Source organism: Mesoplodon densirostris, chromosome 10 (assembly GCF_025265405.1).
Source record: "Mesoplodon densirostris isolate mMesDen1 chromosome 10, mMesDen1 primary haplotype, whole genome shotgun sequence".
Lineage (NCBI taxonomy): Eukaryota > Metazoa > Chordata > Mammalia > Artiodactyla > Ziphiidae > Mesoplodon > Mesoplodon densirostris.
Genome location: NC_082670.1, coordinates 34,856,856 through 34,884,140, shown reverse-complemented (window position 1 = coordinate 34,884,140; position 27,285 = coordinate 34,856,856). Strand labels below are relative to the sequence as shown.

The 27,285-nt window shown below is 48.5% G+C and overlaps 1 protein-coding gene across 4 annotated transcripts in view; it reads right to left on the bottom strand.

The window, feature by feature from the left end:
- MOCS1 (molybdenum cofactor synthesis 1) overlaps positions 1-15,325 on the bottom strand; it is a 37,206-nt gene extending 21,881 nt beyond the window's left edge. For all 4 annotated transcript variants that reach the window (XM_060110926.1, XM_060110927.1, XM_060110928.1 and 1 more), the window contains exons 1-3: positions 15,141-15,325; positions 7,503-7,629; positions 5,887-6,054 (exon numbers count right to left, since the gene is read on the bottom strand). In XM_060110926.1, coding sequence (XP_059966909.1) covers positions 5,887-6,054; positions 7,503-7,629; positions 15,141-15,263 — 418 coding nt within the window. In that variant the 5' untranslated portion in view covers positions 15,264-15,325. The remainder of the gene's footprint in view (positions 1-5,886; positions 6,055-7,502; positions 7,630-15,140) is intronic.
- Between the last annotated feature and the right edge of the window lie 11,960 nt (positions 15,326-27,285).

Sequence of the window (27,285 nt, the reverse complement as noted above, 5' to 3'; positions counted from 1 at the left end):
AATACTGCGTGATTCCACTTATACGAGGTTCTTACAGTAGCCAAAATCATAAAGCTAGAAACTACAATGGTGGTTGCCAGGGGCTGGTGAAGAGGAGAATGGGGAGTCATTATTTGATAGATATAGAGTTTCAGATTTACAGGAGACTGGAAATAGATGGTGGTGATGGCTGCATAAATGTGAATGTGAATACTTAATACCAATGAGCTGTACATTTAAATAAGTTGGTAAATTTTATGTTATGTGTATTTTAACACAATAAAAAAAGGAAGAAAACTCCCAACAGAATTTTCCAGGGAACTTGGTAGGCAGATTCTAAAATTTCCATGGATGGGCAAAGCTTAGAATAGCTAAAGCACCGCTGAACAATAAAAAGGACTTGCCTTATCAGATAATGGACTTATTATGAAGCTATGGAGATTAAAACTGTATGATACTGGCACAGAGATAGACAAACTGAATAGAACAGAACCCAAAACAGACCAATGCACACATGGTAGATTTATGGAGGAAGTGGGAACTATTCAATAAAAGGAACTAGAAAAAATGACCATTCACATGGAAAAAATGAAACTGGATTCCCCGAAATTATCCACAGATTAACTAAAGACTTAAAAGCAAAAAACAAAACTTTAAATATTCTAGTAGAAACATAGGTAGTTGTTCTGACCTTGGGTGAGGTGTTTCATTAATAAGTACAAAAAGCACTAACCATAAAAGACAGAACTGACAAATTCAAGAACTACTATTGTCAAAAGAATTGTTACACAAAGTATGGCTTCTTTTTCAAGTTGGAAGAAGACATTTGCAACATACATCCAATATAACAAACCAATATGAAAGGATAAATAACCAAATAGAAAAACAGGCACATGATACGATTTGGTATTAAAGAGAAAAATAAATATACATGGCTAATAGGTGACAAGATGACTGACCTCATTCTAAACAAAGAAGTACAAATCAAGACCACAATAAAATAGCTTTTTTTTTTTTTTTTTTTTTTGTGTGTGGTACGCGGGCCTCTCACTGTTGTGGCCTCTCCCGTTGCGGCGCACAGGCTCCAGACGCGCAGGCTCAGCGGCCATGGCTCACGGACCCAGCCGCTCCGCGGCATGTGGGATCTTCCCGGACTGGGGCACGAACCCATGTCCCCTGCATCAGCAGGCGGACTCGCAACCACTGTGCCACCAGGGAAGCCCACTCTAGGCTTTTTTTTTTTTTTTTTTTCTTTTTTAAAATAGCATTTTATACCCAGTCCACTGGCAAAAGTCCAGAATGATAATACTGAATGTTGGGGAGGATCCAGGGGATCCTCATGTACTGCTGGGGAGAGTGTAAAGTAGCACAACCACTGTAAGACAATGCCAAATTGTTTGCCAAGATTAAACATTCACATATTCAGTAACCCAGCAAATTCCACTCCTAGAGAAACTGTATACCAAGACACATGAATGAGAATACAAGTATTTAAAGCAGCACTGTTTATAATATCAATAAACTGGAAACAACCCAAATGTTCACTAACAGGAAGTGTGGTATATTCATTTAATGGAACAGGAGATCGCAGAGAAAATGAACTGCAACTCTGGATGACGTATGTTAATTTCAGTGGCGTCAAAAGAGTAATTCCTGAAAGACTGCACACAGCGCGATTCTTTTAAAGTTCAAAAACACCATTTCAGGGCTTCCCTGGTGGCGCAGTGGTTCAGAGTCCGCCTGCCGATGCAGGGGACGTGGGTTCGTTCCCTGGTCCGGGAGGATCCCACATGCCGTGGAGTGACTGGGCCCGTGAGCCATGGCCGCTGGGCCTGTGCGTCCGGAGCCTGTGCTCCGCAGTGGGAGAGGCCACAGCAGTGAGAGGCCCACGTACCGCAAAAAAAAAAAAAAAAAAACAAACCAAAAAAACCACCATCTCAGTTTTAAAAAGCAAGGGAATGATAAACACCATGTTTAGGAGTGCTTCCTTGGGAAGGAGGAGGTACAGGGTAGGAAAGTGCACTGAGGTGGTTAAAGATTCTTGCCAGGGTTCTGCTTCTTCCAAAAAAATTGATGAGGTAGTGGGTTTCCTCAGGAATTCATAACATTATTAAAACATGTAAATAAATTTGTATCAATAAAGTAAAAAAGGCCATGCACGGATCAATAATGAGATTATTTCACAAACCCAGGATTATGATTTAATCTAATTCTAGGTAACTAGAGTCCATCAAAAATAAAATGAAACAAAAAACTTCACGCCATTTCAAAAACCTTTAATGGCTCTCCATTGCATGAGGCCTCTTATGGGCTCTAAGCTGTGAGAACTGGATGCTCCATAATTCACTTCTTCAACATAACGGAAGAAAGGAAGGGAGGAAGGAAGAACGAAACAGGGAAAGCCTGCAGGACTGAGCGATCCTCCAACTAAGCTGTCATCTGACAGCGAAAGTCAGTCTTGAAATTAGAATCCAAAACAGTTCCTCTGCAAACACTGCCAACACTAGCACAGTACTGATACTTGTATGTTTACAGGCATACCTTGGGGATATTGTGGGTTTGGTTCCAGACCACTGTAATAAAGCAAGTATCACAATAAAGCAAGTCACGTGGATTTTTCTGGTTTCCCAGTGCATGTAAGAGTTATGTCTACACTATACTTTAGTCTATTAAGTGTGCAATAGCATTAGTCTAAAAAAATGTACATACTTTTATTAAAAAATACTTTATTGCTAAAAATTACTACTATTAAGCCTTCAGGGAGTTGCAGTAGTAACAAAGATAACTGATCCCAGATCACCATAACAAAAATAATGAAAGTGCTGGAAATATTGTGAGAATTACCAAAATGTGACACAGAGATACAAAGTGAGCAAATGCTGTTGGAAAAACTGGCACCGATAGACTTGCTCGAAGCAGGATTGCCACAAACCTTCAATTTGTAAAAAAAACACAGTTATCTGTGAAGAGCAGTAAAGCAAAGCACCATAAAGTAAGGTGTGCCTATAGTTCCCCTCTTTTCTTTTGGAAAATCTCAAACCTTCACCATCCAACGTGGCAGCTGCTAACTACACGTGGGCATTTACATCAATGAAAATAAAGTTCCAAATTCAGTTCCTCAGTCACAACAGCCGCTTGTGAAGCCCAAGGCTGGCTACCTTATCAGACAACACAGATAGAGAACATTTCCATCACCCCAGAAAGTTGTATTGGACAGCGCTGCCTTACACCCAAGAAAAGGAGGGAGGAGAGGAACTTGTTCATACACAAGCCGGGATGGAGGAGTGCTGGAGCGTCTTGGGGTTGGTGGAGGGGATCACAGACGGCTGACAGAGAGCTGAGCGGTCTTCTCAGGCGGAGATCGACACCACCACTCCTGGGGCTGACAGCCTCAGGCAGGGACCCCGAGTGACCAGGACAGCCTGCTTGGTAAAACCGGCAGCCCCTTCACTCTGCGCCCCCGGGGTGGGGTCCCTCGAAACTCTCAGCTGGGAGGGCGGGACAAGTGCTTAGGAACATGCCCCTCCGCTTACCCCAGCCCTCCTTCCCTAATAGCCCCACCTGCCCTGGCCTTCGGGGTGGTTTTGCTCTGAAGAAGTACCCCTGCGGAGGATCAAAGGGGCTAGGCTGGGAGATGTCAAAGTGTTAGCAAGCACAGCAGCTGCCAATTGTCTTGAAGCACTGGGGGAGGGCTTGGGGAGGGGTAGAGTTCCCACCCCCCCACCCCTGCCCCATCAGTGCACACCCTTAAAGCAAGAGATAAATCCTCCCAAGTCAGTCACTGCAGCTGGGCCCTGTCCTAACCAGCATCTGTGTGGTGATAAACCCTTGCCAGCCTCACGCTATCAGCCAGGACCAACAACCCAGGGCCATCAGAGCAGGAAAGCCTGGGAGGTGACCAGCACATAGATTAGGACACTGAGGCCCAGGGTGGGGCAGGAACCTGCACAAGTTCACACGGCCAGGGGGTGGGAGAGCCCAGAGCGGGAACAGGGCTGCCGCCTCTCCTGGCTCCCTGGCCTCCTACTAAGCAAGGTGGTGGCTTCCGTGGAGACTCTGCATCCTCCCGTCTGCGCTCAGTCACCCCTCTCTGACCAGCAGTGACCACAGGCTTGCCCACAGGCCCTGGACAGAGGGCAGATGAAGTGCCCTGACCGAGGGGGCCAGGGCCTGGCAGCCAGCCAGGTTTGGCCCTTTCCTGGAACCCAGGCTGCTTTTCAGCCTCTGAGCAGCTGCCTGAACAGGGGGTCAGGTCAACTCCCCTGGGCCAGCATGTGTAGCCTAGGAATGATGGCAGGTGATCGATGGGGGTGGGAGGGAGCTGGCCACAGGGAAGGAGGGAGGAAAGAGCTTGCAGGGGTCCCTGGGCCCCTGCTCGGGGCTCCCACAGCACCTGGGCTCCTCACCAGATGGCGGCAGGCTCCAGGGGCTGCTTCTGCCAATGGGCTGGGGGTCCCTGAAGGCAGGGCCTGCGGCTCACTCCCCTCTGACGCCAGCACAGTGCCAGGCACGTAAGAAGGCATTCCAGAGAACATTTACTGAACCAGCAAGTGAGGCAGAGAGCTGGGGGCTGGGAGATCCCACCCTGAGCAGCTGGAGCCGGGGCCTCAGCAGTCAAGAACATGGAAACTTATTTTCCTCGGATTCCATCTTACAATTAAATGCTCATGGTTTCTGCCTGACCTCGGGGCTTAGAACCAGCATATGGCAAGAGGCTCTGCTGGGCCACACGCAGCACTCGCCACTACCTGGGCATTTCCTTCTCATTTCCTCCCAAAGTCCACCCTATAAGGTAATTTACCCTCTCTGTCTAAAGGCTTAGGATGGACTTTGAAAGTTACTCAAGATATACTACTAGTATGAGGTGCAGCTGAGATTCACACGTGGACACGTCATCCTTCAGAGATCGTATTTTGAACCACCTTCACTCATCCAGCAAACACCAGTGAGCCCCAGCTGTGTGTCAGGTGCTTCCCTAGGTGCTCGAAACACAGCTATGAACAGAACCTGCCCAGCTCCGTGAGAGCTTTCATGCTAGTTAATGAGGAGACAGACAGAAACCAACCAAATAACACCACGTGGTAGAGTAGGATCGCCACACTTTTTCTGTTAAAAGGCCAGACAGTAAACACTTTTGGCTTTGCTGGCCATATGGTCTTTGTGGCAACTTAGCTCTGCAACAGGGGAGATATGTAAATGAGTGGGTGTGGCTATGTGCCAATAAAACTTTACTAATGGACAGTGAATTTAAAATTTCATATAATTTTCAAGCGCCACAAATGTTATTCTTTTGATTCTCTTTTCCAATCATTTAGAAATATAGAAACTATTCTTAGCTTGCAGGCCGCACACACACAGGTGGTGGCCCGGTTTTGGTCCATGGGCTGTACTGTGCCAACTCCTGGGAGACAGAGTAGCGGGGGTATGTGAGGGGGAATTTAGACAGAGCGGCCAAGGAGGTCTCCCCAAGGAGATGACACTGGAGCAGACCCCTGAATGAGGCAGGAAGGGAGCCCTGTGTTCCTGGCAAAGGGAACAGCATGTGCAAAGGCCCGGCAGCGTGAATGCAGGGGAGGATGGAGGCCAAGTGGCAGGAGAGAGGTCTCTGCATTTGACGGGAACCAGATCACGCAGGCCTCCAAGCCCTGGTGAGGACTTTAGTCTAAATTTGACATCAAACCACTGGGCTCTGGCACTTACTAGCTTTGTGACCTTGGGCAAGTTATTGAACTTCTTTGTGCCTCAATTCTTTACAAAATGGGAATAATAATGGTATACCTGTCTCAGAAGGTGTAGGACTCTGTGAGCATAATGCCCGAAAGGAGTGTTAGCTTCTGATATTAATATTGGAGTCCAGCTGGAGGAGGCATGAGCGGGGAGAGGTGGTGACGACTTTTGTCAACTCACCCACGATGTCCACCACGTCCGGCCGAATGAGCGGCTCCCCGCCCGTGAGTCGGATCTTGTCTACGCCTTCTTTCACAAAGAGGCGGGCCAGGGTTCGGATCTCCTCTGTGGTCAGCAGGTCTGCCTTGGGGGTCAGAGGGACACCCTCCTCGGGCATGCAGTATTGACCTGAGGGGAGGGAGGGGACGTGGAGGAAGGAAGTGACTGCAGCGGTCAGGCTGCGATGTCACCAGTCCCCAATTCCCCACCAGGCCACAAGTGTCTCCTGAACCCCACTCCAGCCACGAGGAAAGACCCGGCCAAGTCTGAGGTGGAACAAACCCTAGGCCAGATTCTCTTTGGGGCTCACCACTCTCACCTACAAAATTTAGCACCCCTTCCCCAACTGGCCTTGCTGTCCCTCAGGGCTTCAAGATGATAAATGAGGCCGACAGCTCGGCCTGGCTGGAGGCAGGGCAGGTCGAGACACCGGCCCCTCAGCGAGGGGCTGCTGGGCAGGGTCTGCCTGGAAGGCCAGGGCCCTGGGCCCATTCCTTCTGCCATCTTTCATCTCTTTCATTTCATCTGCTTTTGACAAACAGGGACCCTTCTCTGTGTGTCCTAAGGTGAAGGAGGCTGGGAGGTGCTCCCTGGCCTGGGCAAAGCTGCTCTCCTCTGTGGCTACACATGTTCTCACACCCAGTCTATCTCTTTCAGGTGATCATCGGTCCCATTTCGCAGGTTGGAAAACTGAGGTACCGCCTGTTCAGGGCGAGGTAGCATAAGGGGATAAATGAGGCGAGCCCTGGTCGGTGAGGGGGGCACCACCTCCTCCCATCAGTTCCCATGGTACAGGTTTAATCAGTACCAGGGGTCAGGATCTGATAGGGGGTCATTTAGTCAAATCAGTGAAGGGTCCAGAATTGGTCTTTTAAGATGGAACAGATTAGGTAACAACATCAGAACATCAGTACTGCACGTAATGAATACTGTTTGGTTAAACATTTACTACACATGCACGTATTTACTGGGCCATGAAATAAATATATTTCTTATTGTGAGCTACAGTGAGAGAAAGGAAGGAAGAAGAGAAGGAGGGAGGGAAGGAAGGCAGGACAGATGGACAAACACACTTCGGAAGTCCCTCCAGCAGTGGATCTGGCCCAGAGCACTCCGCGTGGGGTTATGAAACAAGGACTCTGTGTACTAGCCTGGCCCCAGACAACTCGTCTCATGGGACTGGGGTTGGGGTGTCTTTATAGCTGGCACTGCTGCCTATCTCACTTGTTTACACCGTCCAGCAGTCCCCATGCCACGTCCTGAACCGTGGGGACCGCAAGGAAACAGGAGGGAGGGGAAAGAGCCCCGAAGAGTGGGAGATCCCAGGCCAACCTCAATCCTGAACCCAACAGCAATTCTGTTCTCCAATCTAATCCCAAGTAGAACCCAGCTTCCAGGATCATAAAACTCACCCTTGACCCCTACCTTGCCCCTGAACCCCACCTGGCAAGCAAGGAAGAAGGGCGGGTGGAGTTTTCTAGAAAGAGGAATGGGGAGGATTGAGAAGGATTCCTAGACGGAGGATGATTTCAGGGGCTACTGCAGCAGAGGGACAGGAGCCCAGGAGGGCGACTCACATCGGAGGTTGCACTTCTCGGTGAGGGAGATCCGCAGGTAGCTGTGGCGCCGGCCGAAGCTGTCGGTGAGGAAGGCAGAGAAGGGGGCTGCATGCTCCCTCAGGAACCGCCTCCGTCCGGACGGCACCTGCGACAACAGGGGCTGGGGGAGAGGTGCGAGGAGAGCCCCCCTGGGGAGAGCAAGCCCTCTCCCCTCGCCCCTCCCCTCCCTCCTCTCTGACACCCGCGCACACGGCTAGCCTTTCCATCCACGTGGGCTCCGCAGTGCTGGGGGTCTGGTATTCTCTTATTCACAGGTTGGGAAACAGGCCTGGATGGAAGGACCTGCCCCTCCAAGGTCCCACACTCAGCCCCAGGGTGGAGGACCCCTGCAGGGGTGCAGCTGCCTACCGGCTGGGCAGCAAGGCACAGGGAAGGGCACTAAGTCCCAGCCAGGCCCCACCTCCTCCCTGTTACCCCTCCCTCAAAGGAAGCCTATCCGGGAACAGCCATCTCTAGCATCTCTTGGATGGGTCACTGGGAGGGCAGGTGCCATTTGGCACCTGGCAACTGCGCCACCAGACAAGCACGTCCAGAATGGAGGAGGGAGACAGCAGGTAGCTGAGAGGGAGGGTGGCCTGGGACACGGAAGCCACCTGTCCAGCCCAGGCCTCCCATTCCTTACCTTGAGCTCGAAACAAAGTCGCTCACTGTGAGGGAGGGGGTGTCACACAAGCTGCCTCCCCCTGGCGGATGGGGGGCTCTCTGGGGCCTCCTCACCACCCAGGAGGACCCAACAGGCCACACCCCCAGGAGCAGCCGGGGGCCACGCCCAGCTGGGGAAGGTAAACCCATGGGGAAGGCTCCCCTCCCACAGAAGGCCTTGAGGGGAGGACAGCACACTAGGGGGACCTGCCGAGGGAACGAGGCCACCAGCCTCCAGGAAGGGAGAATGGAGGTGCCAGGATGGCCACCACACTAACCCCGTGCCCAGACTGCTTTAGTCCTTATCCTTCACCCACCCGTGGCCAGGAGAAAGGATTAAGGACCCATGGTTTGGGGTATAAGGGGAGGAGATTGCCCGAGGCTCCCCGAAAGGCCCAAACTCATCCTGGGGAGAGAAAGGAGGCAGCCGATCTCACCCTTTCCGAAATCTGAACTAGTTTGCTCTCTCTCCCCTCCCCCACCCCCCATTTAGAACACAGCCCTGGGTCATGACATGCTGATGAGATAACTGCTCCACAGAGGTTAACTTTGCAAGGCATCTTAAGGTTTCCAAAGAATGTTCTCTGTTCCGTCCACATACCTAAAGGGATTATTTTAACCAACTCTTGAATGGGGTCCAAGAACACCCCTGGCAGAACCAGGATTCAAATCCAGGTCTTCTGATTCCAAGTTCTAAATTCCTTCCCCTAGTTGCATAGGGTGTGTCCAAGACACGGGATGGTACACGGGATGGTACATAGGGCGGGGAGAAGTCATTTCTCTAGAATCTTTAGAACAAAGAAATCATGACTGTGGTGGTCATCCCTGAGGTCTATGGATAAGGCTCTAGACTGGGGACACACTGGGAAGGTTCTCTAACTCCTCCAGGCCTGCTCTCCCAGCTGTTAAAAAAGAACACAGTTGTGGGCTAAGGTTGTCTTGCTGTAAAGGAGGGGGCTAGTCAGGACACTGGTAGGGAAACACCCAGGATTCTCATGATCTTGTAACCTAAGAAAGCAGGCCTCCAGCCCTCCTGAGGTCCAAGAAGAAGAAACATTTACTTCAGAGACCTCCTCAGCCCTGGCTACGTGTTAGAACCATCTGGGGAGTTGAAGAAACAAATTCTACTGGAGACCAGCTGAATTCAGATCTCCAGATGCTGTGTTTTTCACCTCTCCAGGTGATTCTAATGTATAGTCAAGGGCCACTGACTGACTCAGGAGGTAGAAGGGATACGAGAGAGAGCAGGGGGTGCTTCATGACTTTCCTGGGTCCATAAAACTGAGCTCGGTCTGCTCGCCCCAAGACCAGTTTCCCACATCCTCTAAGAAACCCTGCTCACAGCCCCGTGACGAGAAAGCAGCCGTCATTTCTCTGAACTGCAGTCTGAAATAATAACAGTGTTCCTCCTTCCCTACTCACCCCACTGCCTTTCCACCAGTACCCTTGGGGGTGGGGCAGGGACGCTTCAGAATCACGTGTCCCATCCCGGGACTTCCCTGGTGGCGCAGTGGTTAAGAATCGGCCTGCTAATGCAGGGGTCACCGGTTCGAGCCCTGGTCTGGGAAGATCCCACACGCTGCAGAGCTACTAAGCCCGTGTGCCACAACTACTGAATCTGTGCTCTACAGGCCGCGAGCCACAAGTACTGAGCCCACACGCCACAACTACTGAAGCCCATGCGCCTAGAGCCCGTGCTCCACAACAAGAGAAGCCACGGCAATGAGAAGCCCACGCACTGCAATGAAGAGTAGCCCCCGCTTGCCGCAACTAGAGAAAGCCTGCGTGCAGCAACGAAGACCCAGTGCAGCCAAAAAAATAAATAAAATAAATTTATTTTAAAAAAAAGAAGAGTCCCATCCCCATCGGCCACCACAGTCCAGGAGCTCAGACACCTGGGAATCAGCAGCTATTCACAAGTCAGTGATTTGTTAGTCCCCCCAGACCTCACCTCCTCACTTGCCAAGATGCCCTCCTCACCCTAATCTTCACATCCTGGGAGAGGTGGCTGGGTGAGGGAGGAGCAAAAATAAAGCCCGGAATAGGGAGCAAGTGAGAGGACCAAGGAGCATGACTCAGCAGAAAGCAGAGAGGGAGCCGAGGAATGGGGCAACCCGGAATGGAATTAGGCCCTCTGTTCTGGCCACGGGAGGGGCAGGCCAGATTTCACTTTTGAGACCTGCAGTGACCTTATCTAGATTCGTTCAGACTCTGTACAGCCAGTAGCTGACGCAGCCTCCTAAACTCTCCCTCTCTCTCTCTGTCTGTCTCTGTCTCTCTCTCTGTCTGTCTCTGTCTCTCTCTCTGTCTGTCTCTGTCTCTCTCTGTCTCTCTCTGTCTCTGTCTGTCTCTGTCTCTCTCTCTCTGTCTCTCTCTCTCTCTGTCTCTATGTCTGTCTCTTTCTCTGTCTCTCTCTGTCTCTCGCCCTCTCTCCCCGCCAGGATTGCAAACTCCTCACTTGGGTATTAACACACCTCATCCCTGCCTCCTCTCTCCTCCAACACTGCATGCCCTACTTTCCTTCTTCCGTTTTTTTTCTTCCCTTTAAACTCCCTGGAGGAAAAAATATCAGCAGCAGTCAAAGGAGCCCAGAATCCTGGGAGAATTACTGGGCAGATGAGACGGCAATGCCTCTTGCCCGGGAGGGGCTAGGACATGTCAGAAGTAGAACACCCTTAGGTGCTCACATTCCCCAGCCCCGGCCTGGACCAGGCTGTTTCCCCTGGGTGGGAAGCCTTCCTGCCTGACTCTGTTTCCCGGTGTCATAGCAGGTGTCGAACCACTGTGTCAATGAACAGACAGGCAGGTCCCTAATCCAGAGGGAGAGGTGGTGTGTGGAAAACCCAGTTACACTGGGGTTGCCATTTATTTCTAGGCTGGTCTCTACTGTCAAAATGGTTTAGCCTCGTACAGTGGTTCTCAGCTTTTGTTACACATCAAAATCACCTGAAGACCTTCTAAGACGTGCTGATGCCAGAGCCCCAGCCCAAAGATTCGGACTCAACTGCTCTCTGGGATGGGGCCCTAATCGTTTGTCTGAAACGTCCCTGTTCAGCTCTGCAGCCCAGGCTGAGAACCACTGGCCCTGCCACACCAGGACCCAGTGCCATTTTAATCCGGGGTGATTTCGGTTCTGAGCATAGGTTTTGGGAGCAGGTAAACTTGAATTAGAAGCCTGGCTCTGTTACCAACTAGCTGTAGAGCGAGTTGCCTACCATTCTCTAAGCCTTAGCTTCCTCGTCCATAAAGTGTGGACAATGATCCTACCTAACTCAACCGGAGGAGTCCCTGTCACACAGTAGGTGTTCAGGAAGTGACTGCTCCCATTCTCTCTCTTTTTTTTTTTTTGCGGTACGCGGGCCTCTCACTGCTGTGGCCCCTCCCGTTGCGGAGCACAGGCTCCGGACGCGCAGGCTCAGCGGCCATGGCTCACGGGCCCAGCCGCTCCGCGGCATGTGGGATCCTCCCGGACCGGGGCACAAACCCATGTCCCCTGCATCGGCAGGCGGACTCTCAACCACTGCACCACCAGGGAAGCCCCCATTTCTTAATCTAACTCCTACTTACAAGTATCCATTCATCATGTATCCATGGAGGGGCACTCTGTGTGTGTGCTGTGACTAGTTTTCCCACTCCTGTCAGCTTCCCTCGTCTTGCAAAGCCCTACTTAATGGCAGAGGGCCCAGGGCTGGGGTTTCAGACCTGCTGTCACACCACTCAAAGCAGGACAAGTGGGGTCTGAGCTTCCCAAGAACCACAGATACTAGTGCTACAACCAGGAACTAGGCAGCCTACCACATGCTACTGGTGATATCTTGTCTACCAGCCCAGTGCAGACTGGGTTGGAGTGGGGAAGACTGATAGGAAGGAGGTAGTTAAGGGAGGGACCCTGCCCTCAAAGTGCCTTCTCTAATATTCACTAAACTTGGGCCTTTGATCTGAATGATAAAGGCCAACCCCCAAACAGCTCTGGAGTGTAGACACTAGAAGAGCAGGAGAAAAAGAGCACAGGCCAAACCCAAATATCAGTGGCCCTGATTTACCTGCTCTTTGGGAGGATGTATACCCAGGGTGGCTCAAAATTAATCTCTATTAAATGAGGGGACCTGGCAAAGTGCCCAGCCCCAGGCTTTGACCTCCGCTCCCCCTCCAGCCCTACCCTACGTGTGAGGTCTTCACACCTGTGGCTCCCAGCAAGGATAAGTCACACTTCACTGAAACAAAGCTGTTGAGGAGCTGGGCAGGTTGCAAGTCCAGGCAGCCCCCTGAAAGGTCTCCTTTCCTTCCGCGTGTGACTGCCCCGCCCCCGCCCTCCTCATGTACCAGTCCCTTCCTGCACAACCCTCTCCCACGTGTGTTCTCTCCAGCCCCCTGAACAGCTGGGTGCCTTTGCCTGGCACAGAGTCATCCTTTCCCCTGCCCCTGCCCCAAGGAAGCAGACCCAGGACCTGAGGCCAGCCCCTTGTCGTCCCAACAAAGCCTGCACGGAGCCTGAGAGGGAGAAAGAAGGGTGTAGTGCTTGCAACTGGGGGAAGCCCTCTCTTGCTGCCCCAACCAGGCCGGAGGGAGCTGTCTCCCCTACCCGCCTCCCCTTTCCACCTGCAGAAGCTCCTCGACCTGCCCCGGGACCAAGCCCGATGCCCCCATCCACTGTCCTCACAGCCAGCTCCCTCCCCTCACTGCACATCTCTCCCACACCTACACCCCGACACACAGACAACACCCAGGGGCTTTCCCCGTCTCTCCAAGCACTTCCCATCCCAAAGCAGACCTCAGGGCCCCATGTAGGGTATGGGGAAAGGCACCCTACAGGAAGGGAAGGGAGGACAGGGCTTCCAGATGCCCCCACCCCTGCTCCTGCCAACTGGCAAGCTGGGTGGATTGGTTGAACATACCTCTGAGATTCTCCTAAGGATATTCTGTGCCCTCCCCCACTGCGTACAGATGGGCTAGTCCATCCCACTGGTTTTAAAGACAGGAAGAGAGGGGAAGAGACAGGCCCCGGAGCCAGGTCAAACTGGGGGCAAAGTGAGCATGAAAGCTTGGGGCTCCCTGTCTAGTGCTCTGTCACATGCACCCTCACCAGATCTGTTTCAAACAGCCAAGAACTACCTGCTAACTCTCCTGCCTGCAGAGCACCGGCTAAGCACTGTACCGAGAAAGGCAGGGGAGCACCCAGCACCCAAGGAGCAACCTGTCTGCTGAGGATAACCCTTGTGGGGAATGTCCAGGGTGGGAGGTCTGTGATCAGATAGTTGACAGAATGACTATCCTGAGTGTCCAGGTGGGAGGGGACTTAGGGGACACAGTATGTGGCCATGGCGGCAAGCATAATAATTGCAACAAACATGTGCAATACACGTGCACAGCATGTACATGTGCCAGGTTTTGTTCGAAGTATATATATATATAAATTATGTTAACTCCTTTAAGCCCTATAACCACCTTATGAAGTAGACACTGTTATTCCCATTTTACAGAGAACACTGAGGCACTGAGAAGACTTGCTCAAGTTCACACACCTAATAAGTGGTAGGGCTGGGATTCAAACTGAGGCATTCTGAGTCCACCTTCTTACCTGCTAACTCTACCTGTCCTCATGGTGTAAAGGAAAGGGTAAGGGCAGCCTCTCTTCTACTCTCCCCACAGAAAAGAAGCAGGAGCACAAGTGCTAGAGTTTGAGCTCCGGTTCCCTTACTTTACAGCTCAGGGACTCCAGGGAAGTTAACTGCCATGAGCACCCTCACCTGAAAATACAAACTCTACTCACTTCACATGGTTTATTGTGAGGACTGAGAGAGACCACGAATGAAGCCAATTAGCACAGAATGAAAGGTACAAAGTAAATTAGGGGCAAGGGGGAGAAGAAACTTCCCTTTTCCTGAATTCTTTAAAGATCTCTCATCTTTGCTTTCCCATTTTTCCCTCCACGAAGTTCAGTTGAAGGATACTGACAAACTTCTCCACCTCCCAGAAACGGGATCTGCTTATCTGAGGATCCCGGGGGTGGGGGGAAGGGAGGATCAGATCTGGAGAAAACAAGTCAGGCTGAGGCCCTCCCCTTGATTGAGCAACAGCAGGTGCATGATCTGATGAATCCCAGAACCTGAAGCCCTGAGCCAGGAGATGGGAAAAGAATGACCAGATCAGCCTAGAAAAGGTGTAACCAAAAAAGAGATGCTTCTCCCCAGATGATTCCCTGACAACATGGGCAAAACAAATTTAAAACTTCTTATGCCAGAAACCCCTCTGAGATGCTGTTAAGGACTGAGGGGGGCTATCCCAACCCTAAAGAGATAGCAGAGTCCCTAACCTGCAAGAGCCCAGGTCCTGACTCCATTATGCTCTAGAAAGAGACTGAACCCTCCTAAGGGAAATGAAGATGAAACAAAAAGAGTCAGTGAAGGACGGGTCACACAACCCTGTGACTACAAAGTGACAATTGACTACTGGCAGCACCAAGGTGACATTTTTAGTCAGTGCCACACTATTAAGTGGGGTGTCACAAAAACACCTGATCACACACAACCTCCACTGGGGGGCAGGGAGGAAAATGTTTAAAAAAGAGGTTGGGTGTGAAGCAGGGCTGAAAGGGGTACTAATAATATCTCATTGGTCCCAGAGTCCTGCCGCCTGCTCCCCCATCTCTAGGAGTCACTCAGACCTGGAAGGGGGTTGCACGGATGGGTGGGCAGGGAGATTTTTAAGCCAGACCCCAAGGAGCGCCCCACCCCGCCACCCCTCGTTGGGATACCGGGTGAGACTGGGCAGTCTATCTAGAAAACATCATTCCACTCCTCTCCTCACCCCTAAAATAAGCGCTGAGGAGTTCCTCGCTGAGGCGGACACCCCTCCCAGAAGCAGCTACCGCGGACGGGCCGGGGTGCTTCTGGGCATAAGGTGCAGCTGCCAGGCCACCCCCTCCCCAAGAAAGTGTGGATGCGGGAGGCTCACCTCCACGGCAGGGTGGGAGGGCTCCCCGGGGTGCGGCTGCGTCACCGGAGCGCCCGAGCTGCAGCTCCGGACGCTGGACCTCAGGACCCGCCGCAGCAACCGGGACACTGGCTGGGCCGCCATGAAGCCTGTCGGGCAAGGCGAGACTACACTGGGTAGCCGGCTTCGGGAGCACGCTAGCCCGGGACTCGCTGCCCCGGGTCCTCCCGGCAGGGGCGTGGTGGGGGCGGGGCCCGACCAGCCAATCGGTGAGGGCGCCGTGCCGCGCGGCCTTCTGGGAGTTGTAGTCCACACCCTCTGCTCCTATGCCAGGAGGCTAAGTGTTGTAGGCCTTGCAAAGCACAAGTTCAAACTCACCCAGAGATCTTGAGTCTTTTCCTACAGGCAGCTCTGGACTTTGTGCCAGTCACACCACGACCTAAGTGCTTTAGGGCCAGGTGAATGCAATTTAAGGAAGTACCAAAAAAGTGGATTATCAAGATAAATAATTTTTTTTTTTTTTTTTTTTTTGCAGTACGCGGGCCTCTCAGTGTTGTGGCCTCTCCCGTTGCGGAGCACAGGCTCCAGACGCGCAGGCTCAGCGGCCATGGCTCACTGGCCCAGCCGCTCCGCGGCATGTGGGATCTTCCCGGACCAGGGCACGAACCCGCGTCCCCTGCATCGGCAGGCGGACCCTCAACCACTGTGCCACCAGGGAAGCCCAAGATAAATAATATTTTAATGCAATATTTTAAAAAGTCAGGGACTTCCCTGGTGGTGCAGTGGTTAAGAATCTGCCTGCCAATGTAGGGCATACGGTTCGATCCCTGGTCTGGGAAGATGCCACATGCCGCAGAGCAACAAAACTACTGAGCCTGAGCTCTAGAGCCCAACTCCTGAGCCACAACTCCTGAGCCCGCATGCCACCACTACTGAAGCCCGGGCACCTAGAGCCTGTGCTCTGCAGCAAGAGAAGCCACTGCAATGAGAAGCCCACACACCAACAAAGAGCAGCTCCAGCTCACCGCAATTAGAGAAAGCCCCTGCGCAGCAACAAATATGCAACACAGCCAAAAAATAAATAAATAAAAATTTAAAAATAAATAAAAAAATAAAGTCAGAATCAATGCAAAAATTCTATAATGAACAAAATATCAATATTTTATATAAAAACAGTAACATCCTGCATGTTTACGACTTACCTAACTCCCTTCACTGTTGTCTAGGCCCTGATTGTAGGATGGTCAGCTCCCTCCTTCAAGATACACTTCTCCAGGGACTTCCTTGGCAGTCCAGTGGTTAACACTCTGCACTTCCACCGCAGGGGCTATGGGTTCCACTTCTGGTAGGGGAACTGAGATCCCACATGCTTTTTTTTTTAACCAAAAAAGTTAAAAAAAAAAAAATATGCACATCTCCAACTGTGCCCCCAAAGGAAGCTAACAATCTTGGCCTCTCTGTTTAAAAAAGTATGTAGCGGGCCTCCCTGGTGGCGCAAGTGGTTGAGAGTCCGCCTGCCGATGCAGGGGATACGGGTTCGTGCCCCGGTCTGGGAGGATCCCATATGCTGCGGAGCGGCTGGGCCCGTGAGCCATGGCCGCTGAGCCTGCGCGTCCGGAGCCTGTGCTCCGCAACGGGGGAGGCCACAACAGTGAGAGGCCCGCATACCGCAAAAAAAAAAAAAAAAAAAAAAAAAAAAAAGTATGTAGCAAGAAGTCATAAAATGAGTGGATATCATCTTTGGAATGCTTCCTACACACCAAACACCATGCTAATGACATGGAGGAACCTTAAATGCATATCACTTAATCCTTACAATAATCCTACAGTTACTAGAATGTCAATTTCGCAACTTAGGAAACAGAAGCTTAGAGAGGTTGGGTAATTTTCCCAAAGTCACCTGGCTGATAGGTGGCGAAACTGGGGTTTAAACCCAGGACAATATGATTCCTAAAGTCAAGATTCAGTATGTATCAGGAATTGGGAGGGGTGCGGGGTGTCCCTTTCTCTCTCTCAAAAACAAAGAACTATAGTCTTTAAGGTTTTTCATGGAATGCACACTCAGTAATGAGTCTACGTACTAAGAATCTTAGGCTCAAATAGGCCTATCTGTTGTATCCAAAACTATCACCATGGAATTGCAAGAACCAAACACTGAATAACATCATGGGAAACTCACCTTTAGTCTGATGCTAAAATCCTAGCTTTTCTGAAAGTCTCATTGCGTTTGTACAAGTCAGTTGTAGTCAGTTATCTTTTCCTTTCCACTAGTCTATCAATTCTTCAAGACCAGGATCTACATCCTTATTTCTTATTATACACTTGGCAGCTAGTATCTTTCAGTCAAAGTTCAGACAATACATGCAGGGGGTGAGAGTGTGTCTGAGTACATTTGAGACAGTAAGACAGTAAAACAGAAGTCTATTTGCAAAGGGCCCAAGGACCATGGAGGACTGTTCAAGCTCTGTCCATGGCTAAGTTGGATGCCTGTCTTCCCTCCCCCACCCCCCATCCCAAAGGATCCAGGACAAAACTTGGAAACAACCAAGATGTCCTTCAGTAGGTAAATGGGTTAATAAACTGTGGTACATCTAGACAATGCAATATTATTTCAGTGCTAAAAAGAAATGAGACATCAAGCCATGAAAAGACATGGAGGAACCTTAAATGCATATCACTAAGTGAAAGACACCAATCTGAAAAGGCTCCCTACTGTATGATTCCAATTCCATGACATTCTGGAAAAGGCAACACCACAGAGACAGGAAAAAAGTCAGTGGTTGCCAGGGCTTAGTGGGAAGGGATGAATAGATGGAGCACAGAGGATTTTTAGGACAGTGAAGCTACTCTTCGTAATATCACAGTGATTGTACAGATCATTATTCATTTGTCCAAACACACAGAAGGCACAACACCAAGAATGAACCCAATTGTAAACTATGAGCTTCAGGTAGTTGTGTTGTGTCAATGTAGGTTCATCAGTTGTAACAAATGTACCACCCTGGTGTGGGATGTTGATAGCCAAGAATGCTGTACATGTGTGGAGGCAGGGAGTGTGTGGGAAATCTCTGTAGCTTTTTCTTAATTTTTCTGGAACCTAAAACTTCTTTAAAAAATAAAGCCTTTATTTAAAACAATCCAGGATTGGTTTTCTGGGCATATGCCTGTCACTGCCTCTCTCTCATAATAGAAGCCTCAAGTATCCAGCCCTCTATACTCATTCAGATCTCTCCTCATTCTATCAGTAGCTGTGGACTCTCTTTGCAAATTTAGGCATTTTAATTAAGCAATGAAATTTTTAAAAGTTTTAGAAAATATTGTTTCAACAATTCCTATAATTTCTCCTCTTTTGGACCTTGTTCATGATGTTCTCCATTTGCCTCTCCAGACCCACTCCCTGACCCTCCCCACCCTGCTCTGGGGACTAGGACATTGACGTCTACCAACTGCTTGGATGGCATCATCAAGGCACCCTTGCCTCTGGTTTCCAGATGGATCTGGCTAGTAGGAGGCACAGGCAGGAGATTAGGGAACAGAAAGAGAAGTCAGAGTGTTTATTTCTCCTGCCTGTTTTGCTGTTGTTTGGCACTGACTGGTTATCTACAACTATACCTGGCATTGCATGGCCCTTCTACCATGAGTCCAGCTCTCATCAGGTCCAACAACACCATTTCTAGCCATTACCCTTCAGGTTTCGGGGGGGTTGGCTTTCCTCTCTGGATGGTCACAGATGCCTCAACATCCGTGGGTACTCTAACTCTGCCCACACCTCAAAAAAATGGTCCCTTCAGAAACCCCAGCTAAGTGTGCTGTCTGTTTCTTGCTGGTTCCATGACTGATAAAGGATTCAAGGAATTCTCCCTCCCGTAGTACCCTAGATTCACCCTTGTTGACAGTGGTAATTAAAACAGAGTAACGCCACTGAGCCACCAGGGAAGTTCCTGTGCCTCATCTTATATTTAATAATCCAGCAAAATCCTATTTGATTTTTCTCAACCACCATCCTGTGCAGTACATAAGACAGGCAAGTTGACTTTTGAAAATCGAAGAAGTTATTTGCCCAAGGTTAGGCAGTGAACTTGCCAGTGAGGACAGGCAGCCAGATCTTCCTGCTGCCAAGCCAGGCCTCTTCCCAGTCTAGCACCTGTCTTATTCACAGATGCTTGCCCCTCCTTGACTGCTCTAGGAAGGGAACATGTCACATGCAGTGTTCTCAGCCCAGCCAATTTTGGCTGTGTCCCAAACGAGCAGGAAACACCTTCTGAGGGGTTTCTAGAAATATCAGCCTTTGATACTCTTTGTTTCATTTCTCCACCCCGATAATTATCACAACTTAATTTAATAAGCAGCAATCATATAATCCAGACAGTGGGACTTGATTTTGCTTGCAGAAGAAGCAGGTTTGAGTAAGTGGATCTGATTGTCTTTGGGGAATTAGAGGCTGTTTTCTAATTCAAAGGAAGAACAAAGAGGGAGTTGCTTTCTTTTAAATACATGGACCTTAACATAGTGAACTCCAACTCTGCAGATTTGAGTAGAATAAAGTCAAGTGTAATATCATCCCTTGCCTCCTAGGCTGGTGGGAGGGAAATCAGAGTGAGAGGGGTAGATGTCCAGACCTCTCTTTCATCCTGCCCTCTGCTCCCCTGCCAGTGTTTTCCATGGATAGAAACCAAACAGAAACCCGAGGGCAAGGGAGTCCATGGAATCAACCACTTACAGCAAAGAGCAGGGCAAAAAGAGGTGGAAAATGATCCCAGGTAAGGGTGGAGCAAATGGAGAACAAACAACCCAGAATTCTACTAATACAGATAGCAAAGGGCATTCCTTTCCTGTAATGGGGCCAGGCAATATCTTTAAAGAAATAGTAACTCGGAGAAATTCATACTTATTAATTATCCTTTGCTGTGTCACAGGTTACCCCAAGTGTAGTGGCTTGAAACAAACATTTTCTCACACAGTTTCTGAGGATCAGGACTCTGGCAGTGGCCATCAGTGTGGTTCTGGCTTGGGTATCCCATGAGATTGCAGTCAAGATACCCACAAGAGCAGCAGTCAAGCTTCAACTGGGGGTGGAGGGTCTGAGTCCAAGATGGCTCACTCACATGGCTGTTGGCTGAAGGCCTCAGTTCCTCACTGGCTGTTAGCAAGAGGTTTCTGTTCCTGGTCTTGTGGGCCTCTTCAAAGAACTACTCACAACATGGTAACTGGATTCTCCCAGAGTGAGTGATTCAAGAGAGAACAAGGAGGAAGCCACTTATCTTTCACAAACTGCCCCCAAAAGCCTAATACCATCACATTTGCCACATTCCATTTGCTAATGTTCCTAAATTCAGCCCACATTGAAGGGGAAGGGAACTAGGTTCCACCTTTTGAAGTGAGGAATATTTAAGAATTTATGGACTGATTTTGAACCACCATACCCTCAGAAGGAGATTTGGAGGAGAAAGAGTTCAGAGTGATCTCACAATAGTGATGAAGGGCCATATTTATATATATGCCTTCTGAAATATAAGCCCTCTGAGGGTTGGTGCCAAATCTAAGTCATCTGTAATCACAGCACCTAGCACAGTGTTTAATGAATAATAACCTCCCAATAAATGTGCATTAAATAGTACATTCTATATCTTTGACTTGCCTTTCCAGCAAGGTGTCTATGTCAGTCAGATTGGGCTAGATTGTGCTGTTATAACAAACAACTCCAACATTACAATGGCTGAAAACCACAAATGTTTCTCATGTGTGTGACATGTCCAGCAAGGGTTAGCTTGGAATTGTTTCCCATCAGTGTTGTCCTCACTCTGAGCCACAAACTAATAGGGCAGCTAATATCCACAGAGAACATTAGTTCATTGCAGCACTATTTACAATAGCCAGCACATGGAAGTAACCTAAGTGTCCATCAACAGATGAATAGATAAAGAAGATGTGGCACATATATACAATGGAATATTACTCAGCCATAAAAAGAAACAAAACTGAGTTATTTGTAGTGAGGTGGATGGACCTAGAGACTGTAATACAGAGTGAAGTAAGTCAGAAAGAGAAAAACAAATACCGTATGCTAACACATATATATGGAATCCAAAAACAAAAAAAGGTTCTGAAGAACCTAGGGGTAGGACAGGAATAAAGACACAGATGTAGAGAATGGATTTGAGGACATGGCAAGGGGGAAGGGAAAGCTGGGACGAAGTGAGAGAGTGGCATGGACTCATATACACTACCAAATGTAAAATAGATAGCTAGTGGGAAGCAGCCGCATAACACAGGGAGATCAGCTCAGTGCTTTGTGACCACCTAGAGGGGTGGGATAGGGAGGGTGGGAGGGAGACGCAAGAGGGAGGAGATATGGGGATATATGTATATGTATAGCTGATTCACTGTGTCATTCAGCAGAGACTAACACACCATTGTAAAGCAATTATACTCCAATAAAGATGTTAAAAATAAATAAATAAATAAAGAGGGAAGGAGTGTGCAAAAGAGCAAACCGGTGCTTAGAGCTTCTTCCTGGAAATGTCACACATCACTCTGCTCAAGCAAGTCACGTGGCCACATCTAATTTCAAAGGGAAGAGAAGCTTAGCCCTCTGGCAGAGAGGGGAAGCAGATATTGGTGAACAATAAAAATCTTACCAAGGGAACAAACTTCTCCTTGTGCTTTAATGTATCATCCAGGTTCTTCTAGTCCCCTGGACAACTCTTCCCTTTATTCATCCCTGTGGGTTGCACTGCATACTGAAACCAGCCACGGCGGTTTTATGTGTCTACACATGTCACCATAGTCCCAGAGCCATGAAGTGCTGACTCCAGCATTCAGTTGTCTGTCATTAGCAAAATTAGGAGGAAGAGAGTTTGTAATAAGTCTTTAATTCAGTGGTTCTCAAAGTGTGGATTTCCAAGGTCAACTGTTTTCTTACTAAAATATATAATACTTAGATACTCCCTGCCTGTTCTACTCTCATGCTCCTATGACTGTACAGAGGAATTTTACAGAGGCTACCCAATTGTGATTTCAAAACGGATGGAATGCAAAAGCAGGTATGAGAATCCAGCTGCCTTCTGTGAAGCTTGACATCAAAGAGATTTGCAAAAATGCAGCACAATGCCACCTTTCTCCCTAATTTTTGGAAAATATAATTATTTTATTTAACGTGTTTATAATAGATATTGACTTTGTTCATTTTAAATGAGTTAAATATTTTAAAATTTCTCAGTCTTAATTTCTAATATGATAAGTATAAATTAAACAAATTGACATAGTAAATATATATTAAATAGACATAACACACATAAACAAAAATCCTATGGGGTCTTTGGTACTTTTAAAGAGTAAGGTTTAGTAAAGAAAGGGTTCTTGAAAAAAAGTTTGAGAACCGCTGCCTTAATAACATAGACCCCCTCATCTTTTACAGACCCAGAGCCATCTTAATAGTGCTTTTTTTTTTTTTTTTTTTTTTTGCGGTACGCGGGCCTCTCAGCGTTGTGGCTTTTCCCATTGCGGAGCACAGGCTCCGGATGCGCAGGCTCAGCGGCCATGGCTCACGGGCCCAGCCGCTCCGCGGCATGTGGGATCTTCCTAGACCAGGGCACGAACCCGTGTCCCCTGTATTGGCAGGCGGACTCTCAACCACTGCACCACCAGGGAAGCCCCTAATAGTGCTTTATAATTGCTCTCTGATCACATTATCTTCCCTAAACCATAAAAAACAAACAAAAAACATAAATTCATGCCAATTCCCTTATTTCGCCGGGCTCCTGTTGGGCTACCTGTTTTGAGAAGGGGCTGGTGGAGGGATGATCATTTCAGGGAGTTCCTCCCTAGCAGACCAAGTTCAATGCAGGAGCCCCAGACTGGGAACCAAACCCACACTTCAGGTGTAACCTCTGCGATTTAGTCATTTTCTATCGGTTTGGTTCAGGTTCCTCATCAGTTAGAAATCATAAATGGGTCTTCAGTTTTACTGGGATTAAATCATATAATGCATAAGCAAGTGCTCTATTGTTTTTATGATACTGTTTGGGAGCAAGGAGTGCCTTACTAGGTCACCAAAACCATCCTTGCCCCACATGAAAGAGCTTAGAGAGATTGATTGCATCGGGTTCATTTAAGCCTCCAGGGGAGCTTGTATTAGAATTAGGTAACCCCCCTGAGGGATTTGTGGGTCCATTATAAACGATGAATACCTCAAAGCAAATTAGCTTAGCTGCTTTCCAAGAATAGGTTGCTGAGAGCAATAATGGGAAATGAGGTAGGTACAATGATGAGTTGGGAAGATTGAGAGGGGACTGCCAAAAAGAATGGGTCCCAACTACACCCCGACTACAAGGGAGCCCTGGGACCACTGGCATGTGGGAGAAGAGGAGGGCATGGGAGGGCACTGAGAACTTTCTTCTGAGACCTTCCCAGACCTTTTGTAGACTGGCTCCTCATCACTAATTGAGATCACTCTGAACTCTTTCTCCTCCGAATCTCCTTCTGAGGGTATGGTGGTTCAAAATCAGTCCATAAATTCTTAAATATTCCTCACTTCAAAAGGTGGAAACTAGTTCCCTTCCCCTTCAATGTGGGCTGAATTTAGGAACATTAGCAAATGGAATGTGGCAAATGTGATGGTATCAGACTTCTGGGGGTAGTTTGTGAAAGGCAAGTGGCTTCCCCCTTGTTCTCTCTTGAATCACTCACTTTGGGAGAATCCAGTTACCATGTTGTGAGTAGTTCTTTGAAGAGGCCCACAAGACCAGGAACAGAAACCTCTTGCTAACAGCCAGTGAGGAACTGAGGCCTCCAGCCAACAGCCATGTGAGTGAGCCATCTTGGACTCGGACCCTCCACCCCCAGTTGAAGCCTGACTGCTGCTCTTGTGGGTATCTTGACTGCAATCTCATGGGATACCCAAGCCAGAACCACACTGCTGGCCACTGCCAGAGTCCTGATCCTCAGAAACTGTGTGAGAAAATGTTTGTTTCAAGACACTGCACTTGGGGTAGCTGGTTACACAGCAATGGATAATTAATAAGTATGAATTCCTCCTGTGAGTTACTATTTCTTTAAAGATATTGCCTGGCCCCATTACAGGAAAGGAATGCCCTTTGATATCTGTATTAGTAGAATTCTGGGTTGTTTGTTCTCCATTTGCTCCACCCTTACCTGGGATCATTTTCCACCTCTTTTTGCCCCGTTCTCTGCTGTAAGTGGTTGATTCCATGGACTCCCTTGCCCTCTGGCTTCTGGTTGGTTTCTATCCATGGAAAACACTGGCAGGGGAGCAGAGGGCAGGATGAAAGAGAGGTCTGGACATCTACCCCTCTGACTGATTTCCCTCCCACCAGCCTAGGAGGCAAGGGATGATATTACACTTGACTTTATTCTACTCAAATCTGCAGAGTTGGAGTTCACTATGTTAAGGTCCATGTATTTAAAAGAAAGCAACTCCCTCTTCATTCTTCCTTTGAATTAGAAAACAGCCTCTAATTCCCCAAAGACAATCAGATCCACTTACTCAAACCTGCTTCTTCTGCAAGCAAAATCAAGTCCCACTGTCTGGATTATATGATTGCTGCTTATTAAATTAAGTTGGGATAATTATCGGGGTGGAGAAATGAAACAAAGAGTATCAAAGGCTGATATTTCTAGAAACCCCTCAGAAGGTGTTTCCTGCTTGTTTGGGACACAGCCAAAATTGGCTGGGCTGAGAACACTGCATGTGACATGTTCCCTTCCTAGAGCAGTCAAGGAGGGGCAAGTGTCTGTGAATATGACAGGTGCTAGACTGGGAAGAGGCCTGGCTTGGCAGCAGGAAGATCTGGCTGCCTGTCCTCACTGGCAAGTTCACTGCCTAACCTTGGGCAAACAACTTCTTGGGTTTCCAGAAGTAAACTGGCCTGTCTTATCTACTGTACAGGGTGGTGGTTGTGAAAAATCAATTAAATAGGATTTTGCTGGATTATTAAATATAAGGTGAGGCACAGGGACTTCCCTGGTGGCACAGTGGTTAAGAATCCACCTGCCAATGCAGGGGACATGGGTTCGAGCCCTGGTCCGGGAAGATCCCACATACCACAGAGCAACTAATCCCCTGCACCACAACTATTGAGCCTGCACTCTAGAGCCCAAGAACCACAACTACTGAAGTCCATGCACCCTAGAACCCGTGCTCCGCAACAAGAGAAGCCACCGCAGTTCGAAGCCCACACATGGCAATGAAGAGTAGCCCCTGCTCGCCACAACTAGAGAAAGCCCACGCACAGCAACAAAGACTCAATGCAGCCATAAATAAATAAATAAATAAATTAAGTAAGTAAGTAAGTAATTTAAAAACTGTTAGGAAAAAAAGAATGAGGCACAAAAAGTTTAATCAACTAGTCGAAGAACACATGGACAGTAAGTGGTGAACCTGGGATTTGAACCCAGAAGTCTGGCTCTAGAATCCATGCTCTTAAGCACTTTGCCTTGACCCTGACCACACCCCTCAAATAGTCCCTTCAGTTAATTCCCTGAGTAACTCTTTAGAGCTCTCACCTCTTTCCTGCTGTAATTCTGTACTATAGTCTATTGTCTTTCACAATCTTACAGAAGATTCAGAAGGGACTGGGACATACTTAAAAAACTAATTTTGAGTTAGAAGAACTTTATATTTTATATCAAAACCAGATTCTAGGTAAAAAAAATCTGCTAATTATAAACGGAAAAAAATTCCATTCCCTAGCTCTTCTCTAAAGAATATTATGAAGCTAACATGAATGATAACACAAGTCCAAAATCTCTTATCTGAAGGCCTTGGGGCCAGATAGATTTTGGAATTTAAAATGTTTTGGAGTTTTGAAAAGTCTTATTTAATATATTAAAGACACTGTATGTGTATGCAAAAGTGTTTGAATATATTACATAACACAGGTTTTAGGAAAGCCTTCAGGAATCAAACAAATTTTCTGCAAGAAAACAGACATTCACACTAAGTGGGATAGATAATGGTTATAAGTAGTTCATGTCAGTAGGTCACGTTTTGTTGACAAATGAAGGATGGAAAAACTTTATTTTTCAGAAGTAGTTTGGTTTTTGGAATTAGAGATAAAGGCTTGCGGACATGAGGTAATACAGAATCAGGTCAAGGATAGTAAACCTAATACATTGTCATCAGAGACAGGAGTACAGACTTCCCCCTTCTAGTTCTAGTTACTTCCTCAGGGAGGAGGATGGATATTCCAGCTCTGTTGCCTCCTCAGGTCAAGATGAAAGAGATTTTTTTTTTTCCCCTGGAGATTTGGTGTACTGGGGCTGTCCTTATGCTATGAAACACTGACCCTAAGAAAGAAATCAGAGTTTTTGCTTTTGGGGGTGGGGATAGCTTGCTTCTGTTTGCACCTCCAGACTCCCTTCTCCATCTTTTCCACCTTGCTCCGGGCCTCAGAAGGCTGACCTGTAGAGGCGACCTGTGCCCTCTGGTTTCTGACTGTGTTTGTCCAGTGGGGAGTCCTGGTAGGAGATCAGAGCAAGGGAAGGGCAGTGGCCAGGTGCTATTCCCTCAGCTCCTGAGTGGCTGCCCTGGGATGGCCGTGTCCTTCAATTGCAGTCACAGCCTCTGTCAAGGTGTCCTCCCCATGTGGCTCTCTCCTTCCTGGGGTTGGTTATCCGTTCCCCGCTCCTTGTTCCTTCAGGCTTAGGAGTGGTTACCACCCTTCAAACACACACACACACACACACACACACACACACACACAGAGTCACCAGCTCCAGGATACTGCACTTTCCCTTGGGGTTTCCCTACACCTTTATGTTTATGATTTCCCATTTCTCAGCATTCGAAACTCCATGAATATGCATGCTTCTTCCCTGTGTGCTGTTACCCAGGGGTCCATTTTTTGAGACACGAGAAAGGCCCCCAGAAATGTGTGAGGGGCCAGGTGATCAGGCAAAGATATCAAGGGTGTGGTCATCCAGAGCAGACCCAAGATGGCAGGCATCTCATCATTCAGTTCACTTCCTATGGCCTCTGCAAGAATCATTTTTCCTAAGAGATGACTCCTTGGTCATCTGGCTTTTCGTTCTTTGGCTGTCTTTCCCTCCCCCAGAGTGACTGTATTCAGAAGGCATGCATGTGCCCTCAGAGTTCTGCCTCTACAGTGCACTAGAAGGGAGACCTAACTCTGGGCAACTGGAGATC